Genomic DNA, 20,034 nt, shown 5'->3' on the forward strand with positions numbered 1-20,034 from the left:
TTCTGGGAACTGCAGCTTGTTAAGGCTTCTTCTGAGAGCTGTTAGGAGACCTGTCTACCCCACAGAGTGCTAAAATTTTCAGAGTTTCCTGGGGAGAGGAACTGATCATTAAACCACTCTGGTGTAGCTCTGTGATGAGAACTGTAGCTCTGTGAGAGGAATAGGGTTCTCCTAACACCTTTCAGAAAAAGGGACACGGGTGGCGCTGTGGGTTAAACCAAAGAGCCTAGGACTTGCCGATCAGAAGGTCGGCAGTTCGAATCCCTGCGACGGGGTGAGCTCCCGTTGCTCGGTCCCTGCTCCTGCCAACCTACCAGTTCGAAAGCACATCAAAGTGCAAGTAGATAAATAGGTATCGCTCCGGCGGGAAGGTAAACGGCATTTCTGTGCGCTGCTCTGGTTTGCCTGAAATGGCTTAGTCATGCTGGCCACATGATCCGGATGCTTCCTCGGCCAATAAAGCCAGATGAGTGCCACAACCCCAGAGTTGGCCACAACTGGACCTAATGGTCAGGGGTCCCTTTACCTTTACCTAACACCTTTCAGAAACCTTAACTAACTACAGTTCCCATGAGCCTTTGGGGGATGCCATGCCTGTTTATAAAGTGGTATGATGCTGCTTTAAAAGCACAGTGCAGATGGAGCCCAAGCTGTTGGGCTCCATGCAACAGCAAGAAACACCCATTTCAAGTATATCACTAAGCGTGGCTAAGACTATTATTATCACATGGTATTTTTATTTCAATTTTTTGAGCTGTTAAAACCAGTAAATATAAGCCAAATTAAGGAGGACTGGCCTTGTGTATATCTCCATTAAAAAAATAAATCTCACCTTTCAGAAATCCTTTTGTTATTACAATACTCTTCGCAGCCATTTATTTGGGGTGGCTAAGGAGAAAAACAGAACAAGACCATTTGTAAAATGAATTATAATTACATAGCGGGGCACTAGCAAGGTAGAAAACTTTTATGTAAAAAATTCTGTGCCTTATTCTATCCAGTTCTTTTCTTTGCGATGGGAGAATATAGAATAGTGTCACCTCTTTCTTTTTGCTGCCTACAGCCACCATTTTGTGCTGACAACCACAACAGCCGCCAAAGATGCTGATAGTTTCTATAATACTTAAAAACACTATGCCATTTGCCAGACAGTCAATATTTTGGATGGCTTTCAATCACATATCAGCAGATTAGGTTGCACAATTTTAATCATTTATATTTTCTTTTTTAAGCTGCCCTTTACTGTAAGGTCCTTGGGGGAGGTAAAATATACAATTATGAAAACAAATAAAACAGTTACAGACAAAGCAAAAATAAAAAAGTGAAAACTACTAAAAATAGCTCCATATATACAACAATTCCACATATAAAACCTGTGCAATTTTTTTATTAAAAAAATCCTGCTACCACGTTTTTTTTACCTCTGGGAAATCGTCAGGCAACGATGACCCATCACAGTCTGTGTCTTCTGATTTCTCTTCTGCAAGTTTCCCATTTGCCTCTACTGGGAGAGAAACATATGGAGAGAGTCAGAACTTACAGGGTTAAGAAGTTCTGAGTGACGTCTCACATTCTGAGGCGTGGTTAGAATACTGAGGGGAGTGTTCTACTGTGTCTCTCAGAGACAGTCTGTGTTTTGTCCCGTACCGGGAGAGGAGCGAAAAATGGGTGCTGAGTCACCGGGAGATTTACGATCTGTTTGTTGTTTTGCTACGAGAATAAAGCTATTTGTAAGATAAGGAAGAAAGCGTGCGTCAGCCTGATTTGTTACGCACACACGGCTAACCGCTTCTGCTTCTACGCTGTGTATCACTCTGCTAAAGGAAGCTGGAGGCTGCCCAGAGGGAGCAGAGCAGCCCAGAGAAAGCGTGTGGACTCCGGGGGCAAGCAAAGCTTCCAATCAATCACCGCATAAAACATGGCGTCAAAAAATAAGAAAAAACCCACACAATTGATCAGGACTGATAGGCTTTAATCACTCACTAAATGCAAGTGTGTGCCACTATTTAACAAAACCTCATGAAGGCTAGGGCTGTGGGGGAGGGGAGGGGGCTGCTGCAGATTTCCCCCATTGAACATCTGCCTGCCACACAACTAATAAAAGACACATGAGACCTGCCAGAAAAAAAGAATTCCTTACTACATCCATGGGGCTAACTTGAAAAAGGTCCAGCTGCTGCTCCTTAAATGCTTAGCTATCCGAATAGTATTGCCAAGCACAATAATTAAGGGTAGGAAACAACTATCAGCAGCTGAAACACAAACACTAAAGGAACCACTTATTTCTTCAGCAAATCGTTTGAAGGGGCTTTGGAAAATAAGCTACCAACTTTGGTGAAATGATCTATTTCTGACTTTCCTATTTCTGAGCCTTTTATACTTCCATTATGCTTCGTTAGTTTTTCTGCTTTTTTGCTGTCACCAGATGTTGGCCTGAGCGCATGCGCGCGCACACACACACACACACACACACACACACACAAGCACTCTGACACCTATGTGACGTTAACATATGAGAGTGCTGGAGGTGAAATAGTTAAACAGGTTACCCAATCAGAACCCAGGGGGGTGGAGTCAGAGGGACTATAAAACCAGCTCTGGGAGGGGCAAAGGGAGGAGTTCGTTGGGAGTTGGGTGGTTGGTTGGAGTGGGAGTGAATTGGGATAGAGTCTGTGGGTAGGTTGAGTTAGGGTAGCGAAATAAGTTGAGTCAGGAACAGTTAGGGGCCAGGCAGACAAGTAAATATCCGAGAGGTGGTTTAGTGAGTGAGAGCAGGTAGCGGAAGTTATAGGTCTGGATAGGCACCCCCTGATTGTAATTGACCGATACCATTTATGAAACCACACGCTTGTTAAACTGCAATAAATAAACAAAAGTTTATGTTCCAATTTAACCCTGACTGGACTCAGTATTGTCCCAGGTAGGGCCTGGGTGGTGGCAGCGAGAAATAAAGTGGTGGCACAGGGATCAATAGACGGTGAAACGTCCGGGGACCCTGTGTGATCACCACAACCTCTTCATCCCAGCCTGCTCCCTCTTCTCCCTCAGACCATTCATCATCGTCCCACCACCAATCCCCTGGCTCCGAGCCTTCTTCCTCTGGGGGTTTCCTAGCTGGTGCCTCCCACCAGTCCTCTGCATCTGGCCAGTCCATGACAACAACATCACAACTGAGGCACCACTACCAAAAAGCCCCTTCTCTCAAGGAAAAAAATGTTGTGGTTTAGCAAGACTCACACAAACATTTCAAATACACAACACACCGGTGTTTATTTTCCAAGACACCATGAAATGGGAACCTGAAACTATGAGCCTGAAACTATGTCAGACAGAACTCTGCAACTGCTAAAGATCAACGATTTTGCCAACGGTTAAGCAATGCTTATCAGCAACTTCTGGCTGAGAAAGCTTCCCTGGAAGTTAATGAGCATGCAGACCGAATTAGCACTAACAAGGCATTTGCATCACAGATAGCGGCGACCTAATAAGAAATGAGTTGCAGGCCTAATAAAATTCAATCTAGTGAAGTACATCAACTCTGGAATGGTCTCTTATTAGTGGGATTTTTTTCACTGATGGCTCACTTGACTGTACCTGACAGGTGGTTCCCAGATGCGGCGTTACTACGGTTTAGCAGGTTCTGGGCTTCTTCATCTACGACATCTAAAAGGTATTGAATGACTTCGTTGTGATCGTCCACATCGTAAGAATCATCGTCTTGCACCTCTGCTTTAAATAAAACAATGTCACATAGCTGTTGCTGCCAGGGAGAAGAAAATGAGGAACATGTGGAGTTGCAAAGCCCCACTCCCCTTGCTGAAAGGCAGTACAATTTTTAGATAATCTCTTCTTTGTTTCTCAGTGCTAGGTAATCCTTGAAAAAGAAGTAAGCAGACTCACTTTCCCCTCCCCTTCCTCGGAAAGAAAGGAAATCATGATAGGACTGTGTGATCTACGCAAGTTTACTCAGCTACCATTGCTTGCGTTCATCTAATTTACCCTTGTCTCTGTTTCTCCATGTTTCTCACACCCTTCCTCTGGTGTAATCTGGAAATCTATATCGAAAGCTCCTTGAGGAAGAAGCCTGTTCACAGCAAAACACCATGTATACCCGGACAGCACTTTGGGTGGTAAACCCATTGAAAATCACGGACTTCACAGCCATACTGATTACTGCATTTTTCGCTGCATAAGGTGCACCTGACCATGAGGCGCACCTACTTTTTGGGGGGGTAATTCAAGGAAAAAAATATTATTTAAAGGGAGCGCTGAGCAGAGCCTATATGCATCCCAGGCTCTGCTCAGCGCTCCCTTTCATGAGCCACACACACACTCCACACAGCTCTTTAAAGGGAGCGCGGCTCTTGGGGGCTTTTGCGGGAGGTGGGGGAAGTGAGAGAGCCGCGCTCTGTCCCTTCTCCCACCTCACACAAAAGCCAGGGATAGCCGTGCGAAGCCTCCCCAGGGCTGGTGGGGCTGGCGGTGGGGGAAGCCCAGCTCCCCCCCCAGCCCCAAAGAGCAGGTTGGGGCTGGCGGGGGAAGCCCAGGTTCCCCCCCCCCCAGCCCCAGGGACCACACATTCGCTCCATAAGACGCACAGACATTTCCCCTTAGATTTTAAGAGGAAGAAAGTGTGTCTTATGGAGCGAAAAATACGGTAAGTTCAATGGGTCAACGCTAAGTAAGACTTGGTTGAATAGCATCCAAATAAATATACAGTTCTAACAACATTATTGTTCAAGAACATTATACTGAAGCCGGACAATACAACTTAGAATGCTTAGGCACAGAACCCTCATTCATTTTACTGTTTCAGTGCACTCCTAAAAAGCTTTTGTAAGAGACACAAAACTGTCCCACTCTGTCATCCTTACCTGAGTTGTTACTGTAGCTGGAAAAATCAGAGGCCTGACTACTAACGTCTTTAGATACGGTGACATTCCCTGGCCCTTTTGGATAGTGGCTGTTGTTCATTTCACCATTAACCTAACAAAACCAAGAATCATAAATCAGTTTTCTCTTTAAGCATTGCTGGCAATTTGGATTTAGGTATTTTGGCCCCACAATTCAGGGAAGTATGCAGCTCGCTGCTGGAGCACATGTGTAGCTCGCAGAAGGCCCCAGATTCAATCCTTGTCATCAACCAACTAGGTATGACATGATTCAGACAGCGCCAAACCATGGTTTGGCATTACATGAAGGAACCTTTCTCCAATCACATGCTCCATTTCCCACCCTGACTTGCTGACTGACCAATTGAAAATGGCTTGCTATTAACATCTGAACTAGGCAAACTGTAGTTTGTACAAAACATAGCCTATATCCACAAACCAGAATTGGGAACCATGGTTTGATAGTGGTTTCCAGTTCTGGTTTGCAGGCAAAACCTGCCTAGTTCAGGCCTAAGAGTCGACTATCGTTTCTCTCTGAATTCAAAAGCAGGGACGGTACAAGGAAATGAGGGAAGCAGTACTTTTAGGTAACACTAAACAATTGATTGACTTGGCTTACAGAAAGACCGAGGAAGGAGGCTAGTCTGATATCATCAAACATGCAAATTTTAAATAAACTTTTCCAGGCACTTCAAAACTTGACTAATCTAATATTTAAAAAATCCAGTAAATGGCATTATCTGATTCATGTCTACTTCTGCTTAAATACTGGGTATTTAATATTTATTAATAACTGAACAGTCAAAAATGCTGGATGGGAAGGTTTTCTCCCACTAGCAGAAGGAATTTCCTCTGTCAGAAACAGATTTCATCTGCCAGAAGAATACCCTTTCTTCAAAGGGAAGGGAATCTGCTGGATCCAGCTCCAACTGTTGACAAGCTGAAGACCATGTGAACAGCCAAGATCACCACTGATGTAAATTTACCCTGCGCAAAGCTGTTCCCCTTTAAAACACAAACATTTCATTGTGTGGCACAATTCCTCCTGATGCAGCAACAAGGGGAGAGAGTAACTGTTCTCAGTTACTTACTTTTGGTGCATATGCCTCAGGTCCTATTTCTGCTTTGCCATAGGGGTCTCCAAGTAAATGACCTATGAGAAGAGTGTAGAAATTGAATGATTTATTATTTTCCAACAAACCAATACGTATCAAATTATAACTTGAAATTTAGCCATCTTGCGATTAAAAGTTATTTATCTTTCTTAAATGTCATTTTGAGAATGTTGTTGTTGCGGCTGCTATTTATAATAATTATTATTATATCAATTTAAATGCCACCCTTTATCAGAAGATCCCAGTGATCGGTGTACATCATTAAAAACGCATTACAGAGCATCAATGATAAAAACATAATCAAAATAGAAAGCAAACTGATGGACAGCCTAATAATAAAATATTCATCATAATAAATGAAGTCATGATGAGAAGTCATCACTCTTCTCCCCCTCATTTTCACAAGTCATAGACTATTTAATAGCCATAGGCTTGGATAAAGAGGAATGTTTTTGCCTGGCGCCTAAAGACACGTAATGATGGCGCCAGGTGAGCCTCTCTGAGCAGAGCATTCCACAATCAAGGGAGCCACCACAGAAAAGGCCCATTCTCTTGTTGCGACTTTTGAGAAACTGTACACAGCACAATAGGAAATCAGCTTGTAAAACTTGTATACATTTATGCCCTTACCATTATGCTTTATTGACCTTGGACTTGAGTTATCAGGGCCTTTGGACCTTGGAAACACTGGATGGCCATCCCTGAGAAAATAAGAAACTCTCAAGCACAGTTTGTACAAACGGTTCAAAATATACCTGATATCTGTCTGTAGTCAAGACGTGCAATTCTTCACCACCTTATTAACTGGAAAGAGATCACATGTGATCTCTGTGCTGGATTGACCAAAACTTTCAATATACATGCTTTAATTTGATGGTTCGCTTCTAGTTGCATCCTTGCCTATGTTCTGGTACATATGCAAATATGAAACTTGGTTATTCTTATTTTTGTTACCCTTTGCTCTTAGCACTACAAAAAAGGGACACTGTGTTATGGGGCCTCTGAAACTTGACACAGTTTAAGGCCTCAGCATGTCTTAATCTGAGCCCAAAATATATGTACTGTAGATTCCGGCGTATAGGACGACTTTTAAACCCCGGAAAATCCTCCAAAAAGTTGGGGGTCATCTTATACGCTAGGGATGGGTTTGCTGGGCAGCAGCAGTGGGTGGTGGGCTCCACGCCAGGAAGAAGCCGCCCAGAGAAGCCAGCTTAGCATCGCTGGGCAGCTTCGCCGGGCATCTTCCTCCTGGCGCGGAGCCCGCCGCCCACTGCTGCTGCCGTGTATAAGACTGGGCGTATAAGTCGACCCCCCAAATTGGCAGCTGCCAATTTGGGGGGTCGTCTTATACGCCCAGTTGCCTAATATGCTGGAATCTACAGTACATTACTGAAATTAAGCCGACCGGGCTCTTGTCAGGTGCCTGGAAGGAAGACTGCATGTAGGCCACCTTGAGCTGCATCATGGAAGGAAGGCAGGAATAAAGAAAATAAACAGTACAGCATTTAGCCATTCCTAAGAAGTACCTTGTTGCTTTCAACACCACTGTTGGAAGCGACATCTCCAGCGTCCTCTTTGCTTCTTTCAAAGTCATGCCCTGGGTGCTGATCCCATTAATGTAATGGATGACATCCAAGGCACGAAGAGTCCCTTCTACGGCTGCGGCAGATTTTGGAGCGATATCGCTAATGTATAACACTTGATAAAGGCTGTCGTGACCACCTGCAAGGGAGATGCCTGGAGGGGAAAAGAAATAGCACCATACATATTTTGCTTTTGCAAACAGAAGAGGACGGATAGGCAGATGCCATGAAAGTTTGAATTACCCAGTTCTTCTTTATGGCACGTCAAGTGAATGTCAGGCAGTAGATGTGGCAGCATGGGAAACTTGGGCGACTCCAAAACACGCCCAAGCACCAGCCTGACTGTCTTTGGAGCAGCTCGGAGGAAACTGACAGCATCTGTGTGGCTCATGTTAGTGACATCTGTATCATTAACCTGTGAAGATGAATATCAAAGAAAGAGAGAGATCTGAGAGGCGGCAATGATTTAAACAACCTAAGTAGTATTTCCAGACAGTGAAATGATTGTCCAACGCTATTATTTGCTGGCAAAATTTATGAATGCCTGTCATGGTCGAAATATATAAAAAAAATTAAAAAATTGTCCAGTAGCACCTTAGAGACCAACTAAATTTGTTCTTAGTACAGTGGTACCTCGGGTTAAGTACTTAATTCTTTCCGGAGGTCTGAACTGCCCTGAGATCTACAGATGAAGGACAGTATGCAAATAATAATAATAATAATAATAATAATAATAATAATAATAATAATACAGTGGTACCTCTGGTTACATACTTAATTTGTTCTGGAGGCCCATTCTTAACCTGAAACTGTTCTTAACCTGAAGCACCACTTTAGCTAATGGGGGCTCCTGCTGCCGCTGCGCCGCCGGAGCACAATTTCTGTTCTCATCCTGAAGCAAAGTTCTTAACCTGAAGCACTATTTCTGGGTTAGAGGAGTCTGTAACCTGCAGCGTATGTAACCTGAAGCGTCCGTAACCTGAGGTACCACTGTATAAGCTTTCGGGTGCATGCACACTTCTTCAGATGCCTATCATGATGATTGGGGAGAGGGGGCAGACATTTTATTTATTTACTTATTTCACAAATTTTATATACCACTTGATTGTAGATTCAAAGCTGTTTACAAAAACACATGGGATTTGCACAAGAACCCCTTCAGGTGAGGTAATCACACACACACACAAACACACACACACACACACACACACTGAAGATTGGAAGCGGGAACTACAAACAGTTTGAATTAGGATACTAGCATCTTCTTGGTGAAAATCAGTTAATTTATATCCCATTTTTTCCTCATAAAACACATTCAAAGTAACTTGCAAGAAGCAAAATTAGAGAAAAGATGCATAGCAGTAAATAGTATATAACAGCACCAAATAATACATAATAAAAACCAACATCAAAGCATGCACTCAGAAGGGTAACATCAAAAATGCATAGAGGCAAATCACCTTGAGAAAGTCTAAATGCTTCTTGGAATAATACTTCTGAAAGGAACCAGCGATGTGCCCTTAGAAAGGACGTGTACAACCAATGCAGCCGTCACAAGCTATCGTTAAGTAAACTGTTCTTGCACTGACAGCCACTGTAGCTAAATATAAACTAACAAGGCTATCGTGGAAACTTTTAGGTTTGAGATGTCTCTCCAGCAGACCAGGCTATATGCACGGCCACTGCAAATCCCTTAGCCCACTGCAAACATCTTTAGTCTGCTGCAGCAACAGCCTCAGTGCTGCTGTTTTGCCCCCAAGTTTTATCTTTTAATTTTATTTATTTATTGAATTTATATACTGCCCTTCAAAGATAAAAGGTAAAGGGACCCCTGACCATTAGGTCTAGTTGTGGGCGACTCTGGGGTTGCGGCGCTCATCTCGCTTTATTGGCCGAGGGAGCCGGCGTACAGCTTCTGGGTCATGTGGCCAGCATGACTAAGCCGCTTCTGGCGAATCAGAGCAGTGCACGGAAACGCCGTTTACCTTCCCGCTGGAGCGGTACCTATTTATCTACTTGCACTTTGACGTGCTTTCGAACTGGTAGGTTGGCAGGAGCAGGGACCGAGCAACGGGAGCTCACCCTGTCGCGGGGATTCGAACTGCTGACCTTCTGATCGGCAAGTCCTAGGCTCTGTAGTTTAACCCACAGCACCACCTGCGTCCCATGCCTTTCAAAGACACATATTATGCTTCAAAGAGCATAACAACAAGAGGAATGCTTTTGCCTGGCACCTAAAGATATGTAATGAAGGCGCCAGGTGAGTCTCCCTGGGGAGAGTAGTCCACAAATGGGGAGCCACTGTTCTTGTGTTGCCACCCTCTGGACCCTTTGTGGATTTGTTTTTCAACATAACAGGAAACAAACCAAGTGGTCCTTCTTCTTCTGCTTCATTCCAACTCACCTTGATCAGTCGATCTCCGGGTTGTAACCTCCCATCACTTTTGGCAGGGTCTTGAACGACGTCATGGATGTAACAGCCAACGTTATCATTGCCTTTGGTCACAGTGAAACCAAGGCTACCCTTCTCTGATTTAGTCAGGACAACATGGAGCTCCACCTCCTGGAAGGAAGCACATTTTCAGCACGTTTCAGACTGAGAACTAGCAACACAATACACATACACAGCTACATAGATCTGCATGTGTTATCTATCTGTGTGGTGGTATTTGAGGATTGCAATTTCTGCGAACAAACCAATTTGCACCTCCGGGACTAACGTGCAGATCAGAACATAACTCTCCCTTGGATTTTCCTCTGAATTTTGCAATGCAGTTGTTGGCTCAAAAATGTTCTGCCATGTTTTAAAAACAGTATATTTTAAGCATAAAGCATGTTTAGAAATATGCCAATTGAGAAAAAATGGATGGTATTCAACTAAGTTTTTAGTCAGAGAATACCCACTGAAACAAATGGCTCTAACCTAGTCATGTTAATCAATGTGAATAACAACCAATACTTTTAAATATGGATTTCTGTTTGGATTCTTAAAAAAATTAATGTGTGGAAACAGGATGGAGAAGATCTATGAATGAACATGTGCAAAACTGACATGGGACAGAAATAGACTGATCCACTTGTCCCCAATACACAAGGATAGTTCAAGATAGCATGACACAAAGGAGGAGATAATTGAGGTCAGGTATGCATGTCACAGGTGTCTTTTGGGCAGTTTCTAAGTGGATGCACTAAAAATAGCTTCTGCAGTTTGTACCTGGAGCCCATTTGAAATCTACCTGCAGACATTTCTTTTTAAATATGAAAATTAGATCCAATAGGCAAGGAAACATCCCTGTTTGGATTAGCTGGTGTTTTCACTTTTACCTAAAAGCATCTGCAAGGGAGTAGGGGAGGTCCCAACTGACCAGAGCAGCAGCAGAGTATTTCAATAAAAATAAAACAACATGGAACAAAGTAAGGTAGATCTGCAAATTGGCACAGATGGCGCAAAAGTCCACTGGGCTGCAACCGGGTAAACTGTAGCGTTTTGCCGTGTTTGCACAAACCTAAAAAAACACGCGACCCTCCCTCCAACTACTGAGAAGGAAAAGTGGGACATTACTGGTTCATATTCATCGGCGTGTTTTTCAAGCTGGCTCAAAAGCGACGCAAGGCCTCCTGGCGCTGCCATGAGCTCAGAGACGGAGCAGCTGTATTTCTCGTCCGCTGAACCAGATGTGAAGGTTCGACATCTTGATATTGGTGGCAAATCCATTGGGAGAAGAGACGGTGGGTTACTAAAGGAAAAGGAAAAGAAGACAAAGAAAGGAATCAAAATTTAGGTTGGCTCCAATGCCTCTGGAGGAGGGTTGAAATTGCAACGGTGGCAATTTATTGATTATATTTTTAACCCATCTCGATTCTGAAATGGGATCCTCAGGGCAGTTCACTGGTTTAAAAGACAATTCACACGGCCAAAGCAGAGGAGATGGAGGTAGCCACATTGTAGCTATGTGTTTGCCCTGTTCACCTACATGGGAATGTAGGAGTCAGACCATTATTCATTTAGCACAGTGCTGTCTGCATTGACTGGGCAGGGGTCTCTCCCAGCCATACCTAGAGATGCCAGGGATTGAACTCAGGACCCTCTGCATTGAAAGTCAGTGCTCTGCATGAAAAGCAGGACTGGGACATTATTTTTCAATCAAAAGTAGTGTGTGGGTGAAGGGAGCTGAACCCTCAGGGTTTGGTGAATATGTCAATTTTGGTTTCTCTCAGTTTCTAGCTTTTCCAGTCTTAAGTTGTTCAGCTCTCCATACTTCCACTTCAGTTTGCAAATTTATTTTTTAACAGTCCTTGTGAAAATTCACCAGTGTTTTCCTGAAAATAACCTCTAAAATGCACACTTCTCTATATGCAATTTTACCAAATGCACACATTCTTGCAAACCAAATCCCCCTAATGGAATGCATGTATATCATTTCCACTAATACACGTGTTTTATATTTACCCTAGTATATGTACTTTGGACACATTACCTGGCCAGAGAGCTGCATTGCAAAATTCAGAGGTGCAAATTTTGAAAGGTGACTTTGTTTTGGTTCGTGTGTTGCTTTGGAAAGCATGATTTAGTAAGCTCGCCTTCATATGCAAATGGAGTCAAATTTCCCCTCCCTCCCTACCCTAGAGTTTACCTCTCTGCAATCAATCGGCCCAGGCATTTTTCTCTTAAGTCAGTCCCTTTTCAGTTATCAGAACAGGGTTTGGAGGAAAGAAAGGAATTTGTTGCTCTCTTGCTGCAACTGCAATCCCACCCCCAACTGAAACGGATGCAAAAATTAGGACTTCACCTCAAACCCCATTTTAGACATGAATGGGGAATGTTAGGTGCACAGCAAACACGGTTTCCCCCTGTGAGTCTGGCAGGACTCACAACTTATCATGTTAAAAACCAAACTATATGACTAAATTAATTTAACGAAACGAGCCAACAGCACATGCCTGTTCTCAGTTTCTGGTTTCCCTGGTGTCTCATGCGGAGCACAATATATAGTGCGAATAGTTTCCTCTTGGCTGCAGGGCATTTCATAAGGACTAGATGCCTCAGCTGATGATTTGTTGGGGTTTTGGTACAGGGCGGAGCTCCATTTTGTGCTCGCTATCTGGGCCACATTCGCAGGAAGCTCTTCCCCTCCACTCCCGCTGCTGTCGCTGTAGCTGTCCCTTCGAGAGGGGGACTTGATCCGCTTCCTGCCCTTGTCGGTGGCTTCGTTTTCGTCAGAGCTGTCGTCTTGCTCCCCGTTAGGTTGCTGAAGGTTGCCTTTGCTGACATCAGGGAAAATCTGCTGAGGGGAATGGATAGGAGTCTGGAAGAAAAAGGACAAGGAAGTATGGCAGAAAGGGGACCACACATGTTGGCTGCGGTTTCAGAGAGCGGGTGTCACTGTCATGTGTAATGCACATGTACGCCCCCACCGACCCACCCAGGTTTTCATTGTTTGCATAAAGTACTTTGGAGGCTATTAGACTCCTACACCAGATTAGTAAAAACACTTTTTGTTTGGGTGAAGCTTAAAAGGACCGCCTCTCCCCATATGAACCAACCCAGGCTTTGAGATCATCATCCAAGGCCCTTATAGAATCATAGAATCATAGAGTTGGAAGAGACCACAAGGGCCATCGAGTCCAACCCCCTGCCAAGCAGGAAACACCATCAGAGCACTCCTGACATATGGTTGTCAAGCCTCTGCTTAAAGACCTCCAAAGAAGGAGACTCCACCACACTCCTTGGCAGCAAATTCCACTGTCGAACAGCTCTTACTGTCAGGAAGTTCTTCCTAATGTTTAGGTGGAATCTTCTTTCTTGTAGTTTGGATCCATTGCTCCGTGTCCGCTTCTCTGGAGCAGCAGAAAACAACCTTTCTCCCTCCTCTATGTGACATCCTTTTATATATTTGAACATGGCTATCATATCACCCCTTAACCTCCTCTTCTCCAGGCTTCTCCCTTCTTCTAATGCCTCCTCGATGAGAGGTCTGGAGGGTGGCAACACAAGAACAGGCCTTTTCTGCAGTGGCTCCCCGTCTGTGGAATGCTCTCCCCAGGTAGGCTCGCCTGGCGCCTTCATTATACATCTTCAGGCGAAAACATTCCTCTTCAACCAGGCCTTTGGCTGATTATCACCCTATACCAGTGGTGTCCAAACCTTGTTCAAAGAGGGCCAGATTTGATGAAGTGAAAGGCCTTGGGGGCTGACCAAAGTTGTTAACCTTTTTTTAGGATGGAAGTTGCTGAGCTTTTTTTAGGATTGAAGTTGAGGTTTTGTTTTAGGATTTTACCCCAGGAAATAAGCAGCCACAGGGACCGAATTAAACTGACTGACAGGCAGGATTGGGCCCTCAAAGCAGACTTTGGACATGCCTGCCCTATACCCTTTTAAATGTGATTGCAGGAGGAGGGGATTATTGGTCTGTTTTTGTTTTTATTCTATATTTTGTGTTTTTTATATTGTAATTTTATGTTGCGAACCGCCCTGAGAGCTACGGATGAAGGACGGTATGCAAATAATAGTAGTAGTAGTGATGATGATGATGATAATAATAATAATAATAATAATAATACAACTACTACTACTACTACAGTGGTACCTCTGGTTACATACTTAATTCGTTCCAGAGGTCCGTTCTTAACCTGAAACTGTTCTTAACCTGAGGTATCACTTTAGCTAATGGGGCCTCCTCCTGCTGCTGTGCCACCGGTGCCCAATTTCTGTTCTTATCCTGAAGCAAAGTTCTTAAACTGAGGTAATATTTCTGGGTTCGCGGAGTCTGTAACCTGAAGCGTATGTAACCCGAGGTACCACTGTAATGGAATCTTTGAGGCACCTTTTCATAAAAAGTCACTCATAACACCCAACGTACTACCATTCTTACCAGCAGAGAAGGGTCAATTTCGGGCAGTATCCCAGGAAGTGGCCTGCAGAGGAGAAGGGTGACTTCGGGAGATGTTCCCCTAAGAGCTGAAATAACCTCCTAGATGTAGAAGAGATTCAAAAATCAGGCACAATCGCTGAACAGGAAGGTGTGTCTGCAACTGAAACAAGCAAACAGAAAAAGGTGCTGACCTGCTGGGACAGTCCTTTTAGAGACGCTCCGTTCACTTTCAGGATGACGTCCCCAACCTCGATCTGTCCGCTTTCTGCAGCCGGTTGCCCTGGGAAGAGCTTTTTAACCCTGACTATGCTGGAACCTGGCTGCTCTGGAGAAACGCTGTCCTCTCGGCAGAAACTGAAGCCTAGGCCCGAGCTGTTTTTCACCAGCTTCACCTCAAACGTGTTGTCTGCAGAAAAGAAAGGCGAATGTCATTGCGGCACGTGGAGACGCTTGATCTCACTCGTTGGTCATGCTTCAAACACTCTCCTCAGGCACCAAGATGCATAAGTACACATCCACAACAAATGGAAAGCAGAAAAATCGATACTCACACAGCCTAAGATGCTCTGGTTGCTGCAGAAGTATGAGAACAGAACAATTTTATACCACTCGTTAGAAACTTGGGACAAGTTGTCCATCAAGCGAAAGCAGCCAGTACTCCAGAAATTAACTAGACAAGGCTACTTCCACACCATTCATTTAAGCCACTGTGATACCACTTTAACAGCCATGGGTTCACCCAAAGAATCTTGGGAACTGAAGTTTATTAAGGATGCCAAGAGTTGTTAGACCGTTATTACCTTCACAGAGCTGCAATTCCCAGAATTTTCTGGAAGGAGGGGTTGATTTCAAAATCGCTCTGGGAATTGTAGCTTCCCAAGATTCCCTGGGGGCAAGCTATGACAGCTGAAGTGGTACCATAGGGCTTTAAACATAGGTGTGGACGCAGTCCTAGCCACGTGGAAGAGTGCAGAATGGAGGGTGTCAAACGTGAACAATAACTGAACTGGGAGAAAGGGTACAAATACAAACCTTCATAATTTAATTCCATTGGAACATAGGGCAAGTGATAACGAAAAACCAAACCGAACAACCTAGGATATGAATAAACACACTAATAGATAGAAATTATTTTCTTCACACGAGGGGCCTGGTTTACTTCCAATGGCAACAAAGTCTCAAGCGGGAAAACTGAAACGAACATCAGTAATGACAACTGGAAAGTCTGTAAAGGTTGATGAATCATAGAATCATAGAGTTGGAAGAGACCACAAGGGCCATCGAGTCCAACCCCCTGCCAAGCAGGAAACACCATCAGAGCACTCCTGACATATGGTTGTCAAGCCTCTGCTTAAAGACCTCCAAAGAAGGAGACTCCACCACACTCCTTGGCAGCAAATTCCACTGTCAAACAGCTCTTACTGTCAGGAAGTTCTTCCTAATGTTTAGGTGGAATCTTCTTTCTTGTAGTTTGGATCCACTGCTCCGTGTCCGCTTCTCTGGAGCAGCAGAAAACAACCTTTCTCCCTCCTCTATGTGACATCCTTTTATATATTTGAACATGGCTATCATATCACCCCTTAACCTCCTCTTCTCCAGGCTAAACATGCCCAGCTCCCTTAGCCGTTCCTCATAAGGCATCGTTTCCAGGCCTTTGACCATTTTGGTTGCCCTCCTCTGGACATGTTCCAGTTTGTCAGTGTCCTTCTTGAACTGTGGTGCCCAGAACTGGACACAGTACTCCAGGTGAGGTCTGACCAGAGCAGAATACAGTGGCACTATTACTTGAGAGTAATAGTGTTAGATGCGAGTTGTTAAGAAGTCCGCTATCTCCCCCACAGAGCTACAATGTGCTTTAACAATCAATCCTTCCCAGGGAACTCTTGTGAATTGTAGATCTGTGAGCAGAACAAGGGCCTCCTAACAGCTCTCAGCACCCTTAACAAACCCTTAACCCCCATCGTTCAGCCTGGACAGTGAGGTCCAGCTCCGAAGGCCTTCTGGTGGTTCCCTCACTGTGAGAAGTGAGGATACAGGGAACCAGGCAGAGGGCCTTCTTGGTAGTGGCACCCGCCCTGTGGAACACCCTCCCATCAGATGTCAAGGAAATAAAAAACTATCTGACTTTTAGAAGACACCTGAAGGCAGCCCTGCTTAGGGAAGTTTCTAATGTTTGATGTTTCATCATGTTTTTAATATTCTGTTGGGAGCCGCCTAGAGTGGCTGGGGAAACCCAGCCAGATGGGCGGAGTATAAATAATAAATTATTATTATTATTATTATTATTATTATTATTATTATTATTACTATTATTACTATTATTACTACTATTATTTTGGCATTCCCAAGATTCTTTGGGGGAAGGCGAGACTGTTTAAAGTGGTGTCATAGTGCTTTAAACGTATAGTACGAATGGGGCCATAGGAAGGAAAAAAAGGAGAACTAGAAGTGATGAAAACAGAGAACAGGTAGGTCAGGTAAGCAAGTAAGCGATGATTCTTGCTTGAAGGAGAAGCGGGCTAATAATAATTACGGTCATTACTGTTTCATCCAAATGGTTTAATTGAGCTCATGGACCAGCCCTGTGGGGCTACTATTATTTTAATTAACTGAATAGAGTGAAAGATTATGAGTCATTGGAAGAAGGGGAGTGTGTGTTTGTGTGTAAACTTAATAGTGTTTAGTTTATTTTTAAAGTTATTTTGTTAATATTGATTCTAAATGCCATAGTGATTTGTTAATCATAAACAGTGGTACCTCGGCTGTCAAATGTACTCCGTTCTGGAAGACTGTTTGACTTCCGAAACGTTCGACAACTGAGGTGCAAAAGGCGGTCAGCAAAGACAATGGAGAAATTTTTTTTAAAATGCAGAAGCCGTTTGACTTCCAAGGCGCGTTCAAAAATGGAAGCAATTACTTCCAGGTTTTGAACGTTCAGGTTCCAAAACATTCGGCTTCTGAGACGTTCAAAAACCGAGGTGCCACTGTACTATGACTCACACTGTAAGTGTGGTATTAGCCTATTTATTTGTTTATTGTTACTAGTCTGTTAATAGTGTTTTCTAAATGGCAATTGTTTTAATGATAATCTGTTAATTATATGATTCAGACTGTACTTGTGATAGTCTATTCTATTATTGTTATTTATTTGTTGCTTATAAGCCACTTTGGTATTCATTTGACTGGAGATGGAATAGAAATACAATCAATCAATCAATCAGGCAATTCTACTCAAAGGGCTTGACACTGCAGTCGTTCTAATGTCATGTTATGTCTCAGTCCACTGGCCTGCCATTCTAGAGGTAAAAATAACCCATTGAGGCTCAAGCCCCACTTTGCATTCCGACAGAATCTCACCGTCAGTGACAAAGTTGTAGTCTCTGGCATGCGTCATTTTCTTCACAGGTCTTTCTGGGGCCTCCCTGTGATTGGGCTGGTTTGGAGGTGTGCACTGTGGCGTAACTGGAGCATGGACTCTGGCGGCTGGAGGCTGGCCCTTTTCCAACACCAGGCGAACCTCCTGCAGGAACAAGCGTACAGACACTTAGCCATGGAAATAAAAGAAAAGGTCAGCACAGGATAAAGTATGCAGCACCAGGGCCTTTTTAGTGTTGGCTCCACACCTGTGGAATGCTCTCCCCACAACTGAGGTGCATGTCGCTGCGCCGTTGTTTCCTTTTAGGAAACAGGAAAAGACACAACTCTTCTGACCAGCTCATGGATGAGGGTATCAGCAGATGAAATGATTTGTGAATAATTTTCTTGAATGGATAACCAATTCACGTCGCGAATCTCCTAAGAAATGAATGCCTGCATTTGAGTCTTGCCTCTGCCAGTTGTTGTTGTTGTTGTTGTTTAGTTGTTTAGTCGTGTCCGACTCTTCATGACCCCATGGACCAGAGCACGCCAGGCACTCCTGTCTTCCACTGCCTCCCACAGTTTGGTCAAACTCATGCTGGTAGCTTCAAGAACACTGTCCAACCATCTCGTCCTCTGTCGTCCCCTTCTCCTTGTGCCCTCAATCTTTCCCAACATCAGGGTCTTTTCCAGGGAGTCTTTTCATCTCATGAGGTGGCCAAAGTATTGGAGCCTCAGCTTCAGGATCTGTCCTTCCAGTGAGCACTCAGGGCTGATTTCCTTCAGAATGGATAGGTTTGATCTTCTTGCAGTCCATGGGACTCTCAAGAGTCTCCTCCGGCACCATAATTCAAAAGCATCAATTCTTTGACGATCAGCCTTCTTTATGGTCCAGCTCTCACTTCCATACATCACTACTGGGTATGGAACCTCAAATAAGGAAGTAGCCCTGCATTGCAGCAGCAGCCAGAATATGTGGACGGCACCAGGATTAGCTTGACCTTTGCCACACAGTTCTGGAAGAGCCAACCACATACCTGACCATATCTTTGAAGATAGCAGCAGCACAGCCTAACGTTTCAAAAGCCACGGTTCCTGGGAATACTCTGGCAGCTGCTGCTTTTGCCACACGGGGGAGAGCAGTGGCTGCCAGAATAAGCAAGCCACTTCTGCTATGACTGAGAATGGCTTGGTGGATGGTGGCAGAAGTAATAGTTGTTCCTCCTCCCAGGAACTTCCTGCAACTTAGAAATGTAACATAGGAATTGGCCCCAGAGAAACAAGGCTGTAAACCTCCTACCTGGCCGGTATTCCTCAGGATTTCCACAGCTTGTTTATGGGTAGCTCCTTCCAAAGTAACACCGTTGACAGAAAGCACACGGTCACCTAGAACCAACAACAAAGGGTTATAGGAATCCCGTAGCAGAGGCTAAGCACAACCCAACGAAATACCGTATTTTTTGCTCTATAAGACTCACTTTTCCCCTCCTAAAAAGTAAGGGGGAATGTGTGTGCGTCTTATGGAGCGCATGCAGGCTGCGCAGCTATCCCAGAAGCCAGAACAGCAAGAGGAATTGCTGCTTTCACTGCGCAGCGATCCCTCTTGCTGTTCTGGCTTCTGAGATTCAGAATATTTTTTTTCTTGTTCTCCTCCTCCAAAAACTAGGTGCGTCTTGTGGTCTGGTGCGTCTTATAGAGCAAAAAATACGGCAAATATCCTCTCTCAGTTCCAGTCAATAGCCATTCATTTGAGAAAGACTTGTGCAGGATAAAGCACCAGTGGAATGAAAACATGAACAGAACCTTCTCGGCCAGGTCAAGGGTCCGTCAAGACCAGCATCCTGTTTCCAATAGTGGGCAGCCAGATGTCCCTGAATCTGACCAGCTATCCCTGCCGCCAGCATCTGATATCCAGAAATATGCTACCTCTGTACACTGAGGTCCTAAACAGCTACCGAGACTGGTAGGGTCTTGATAGGCCCAACTAAGTGCTCCCCTTTTCTCATATTCTCCAAGAATCCCAGCTATTCAGGAAGCTGCAAAACCCCAACGTGAAAATAAAGGTTAATTATACTTGCCTTTTTGAATTCTACCATCAGCTTCAGCTGCTCCCTTAGGAATAACAGCTTTTACATACAGGCCTCCATGCCTCACGTTCGTGTTCACACCACCCTGCAGATTAATAAATTGGACGAATGTTACGACCTTAATGGAA

General features: G+C 44.2%; 1 protein-coding gene across 13 annotated transcripts in view; it reads right to left on the reverse strand.

Annotated features, from left to right (window-relative positions):
• PTPN13 (protein tyrosine phosphatase non-receptor type 13) overlaps window positions 1-20,034 on the reverse strand; it is a 154,834-nt gene that overhangs the window by 12,420 nt on the left and 122,380 nt on the right. For 4 of the 13 annotated variants that reach the window (XM_083631538.1, XM_083631534.1, XM_083631531.1 and 1 more), the window contains 16 exons: window positions 19,898-19,991; window positions 19,120-19,205; window positions 17,820-17,982; window positions 14,654-14,868; window positions 14,463-14,561; window positions 12,532-12,896; window positions 11,153-11,327; window positions 9,995-10,153; window positions 7,834-8,005; window positions 7,534-7,744; window positions 6,638-6,708; window positions 5,984-6,045; window positions 4,875-4,986; window positions 3,595-3,729; window positions 1,422-1,504; window positions 833-888 (listed from right to left, as the gene is read on the reverse strand). In XM_083631538.1, coding sequence (XP_083487664.1) covers window positions 833-888; window positions 1,422-1,504; window positions 3,595-3,729; window positions 4,875-4,986; window positions 5,984-6,045; window positions 6,638-6,708; window positions 7,534-7,744; window positions 7,834-8,005; window positions 9,995-10,153; window positions 11,153-11,327; window positions 12,532-12,896; window positions 14,463-14,561; window positions 14,654-14,868; window positions 17,820-17,982; window positions 19,120-19,205; window positions 19,898-19,991 — 2,258 coding nt within the window. The remainder of the gene's footprint in view (window positions 1-832; window positions 889-1,421; window positions 1,505-3,594; window positions 3,730-4,874; window positions 4,987-5,983; window positions 6,046-6,637; window positions 6,709-7,533; window positions 7,745-7,833; window positions 8,006-9,994; window positions 10,154-11,152; window positions 11,328-12,531; window positions 12,897-14,462; window positions 14,562-14,653; window positions 14,869-17,819; window positions 17,983-19,119; window positions 19,206-19,897; window positions 19,992-20,034) is intronic. The other 9 variants (XM_083631536.1, XM_083631539.1, XM_083631532.1 and 6 more) reach the window with 3 other exon arrangements.

This window comes from Podarcis filfolensis (genome assembly GCF_964270895.1).
Source record: "Podarcis filfolensis genome assembly, chromosome: 9".
In the NCBI taxonomy this organism is placed as follows: Eukaryota; Metazoa; Chordata; class Lepidosauria; order Squamata; family Lacertidae; genus Podarcis; species Podarcis filfolensis.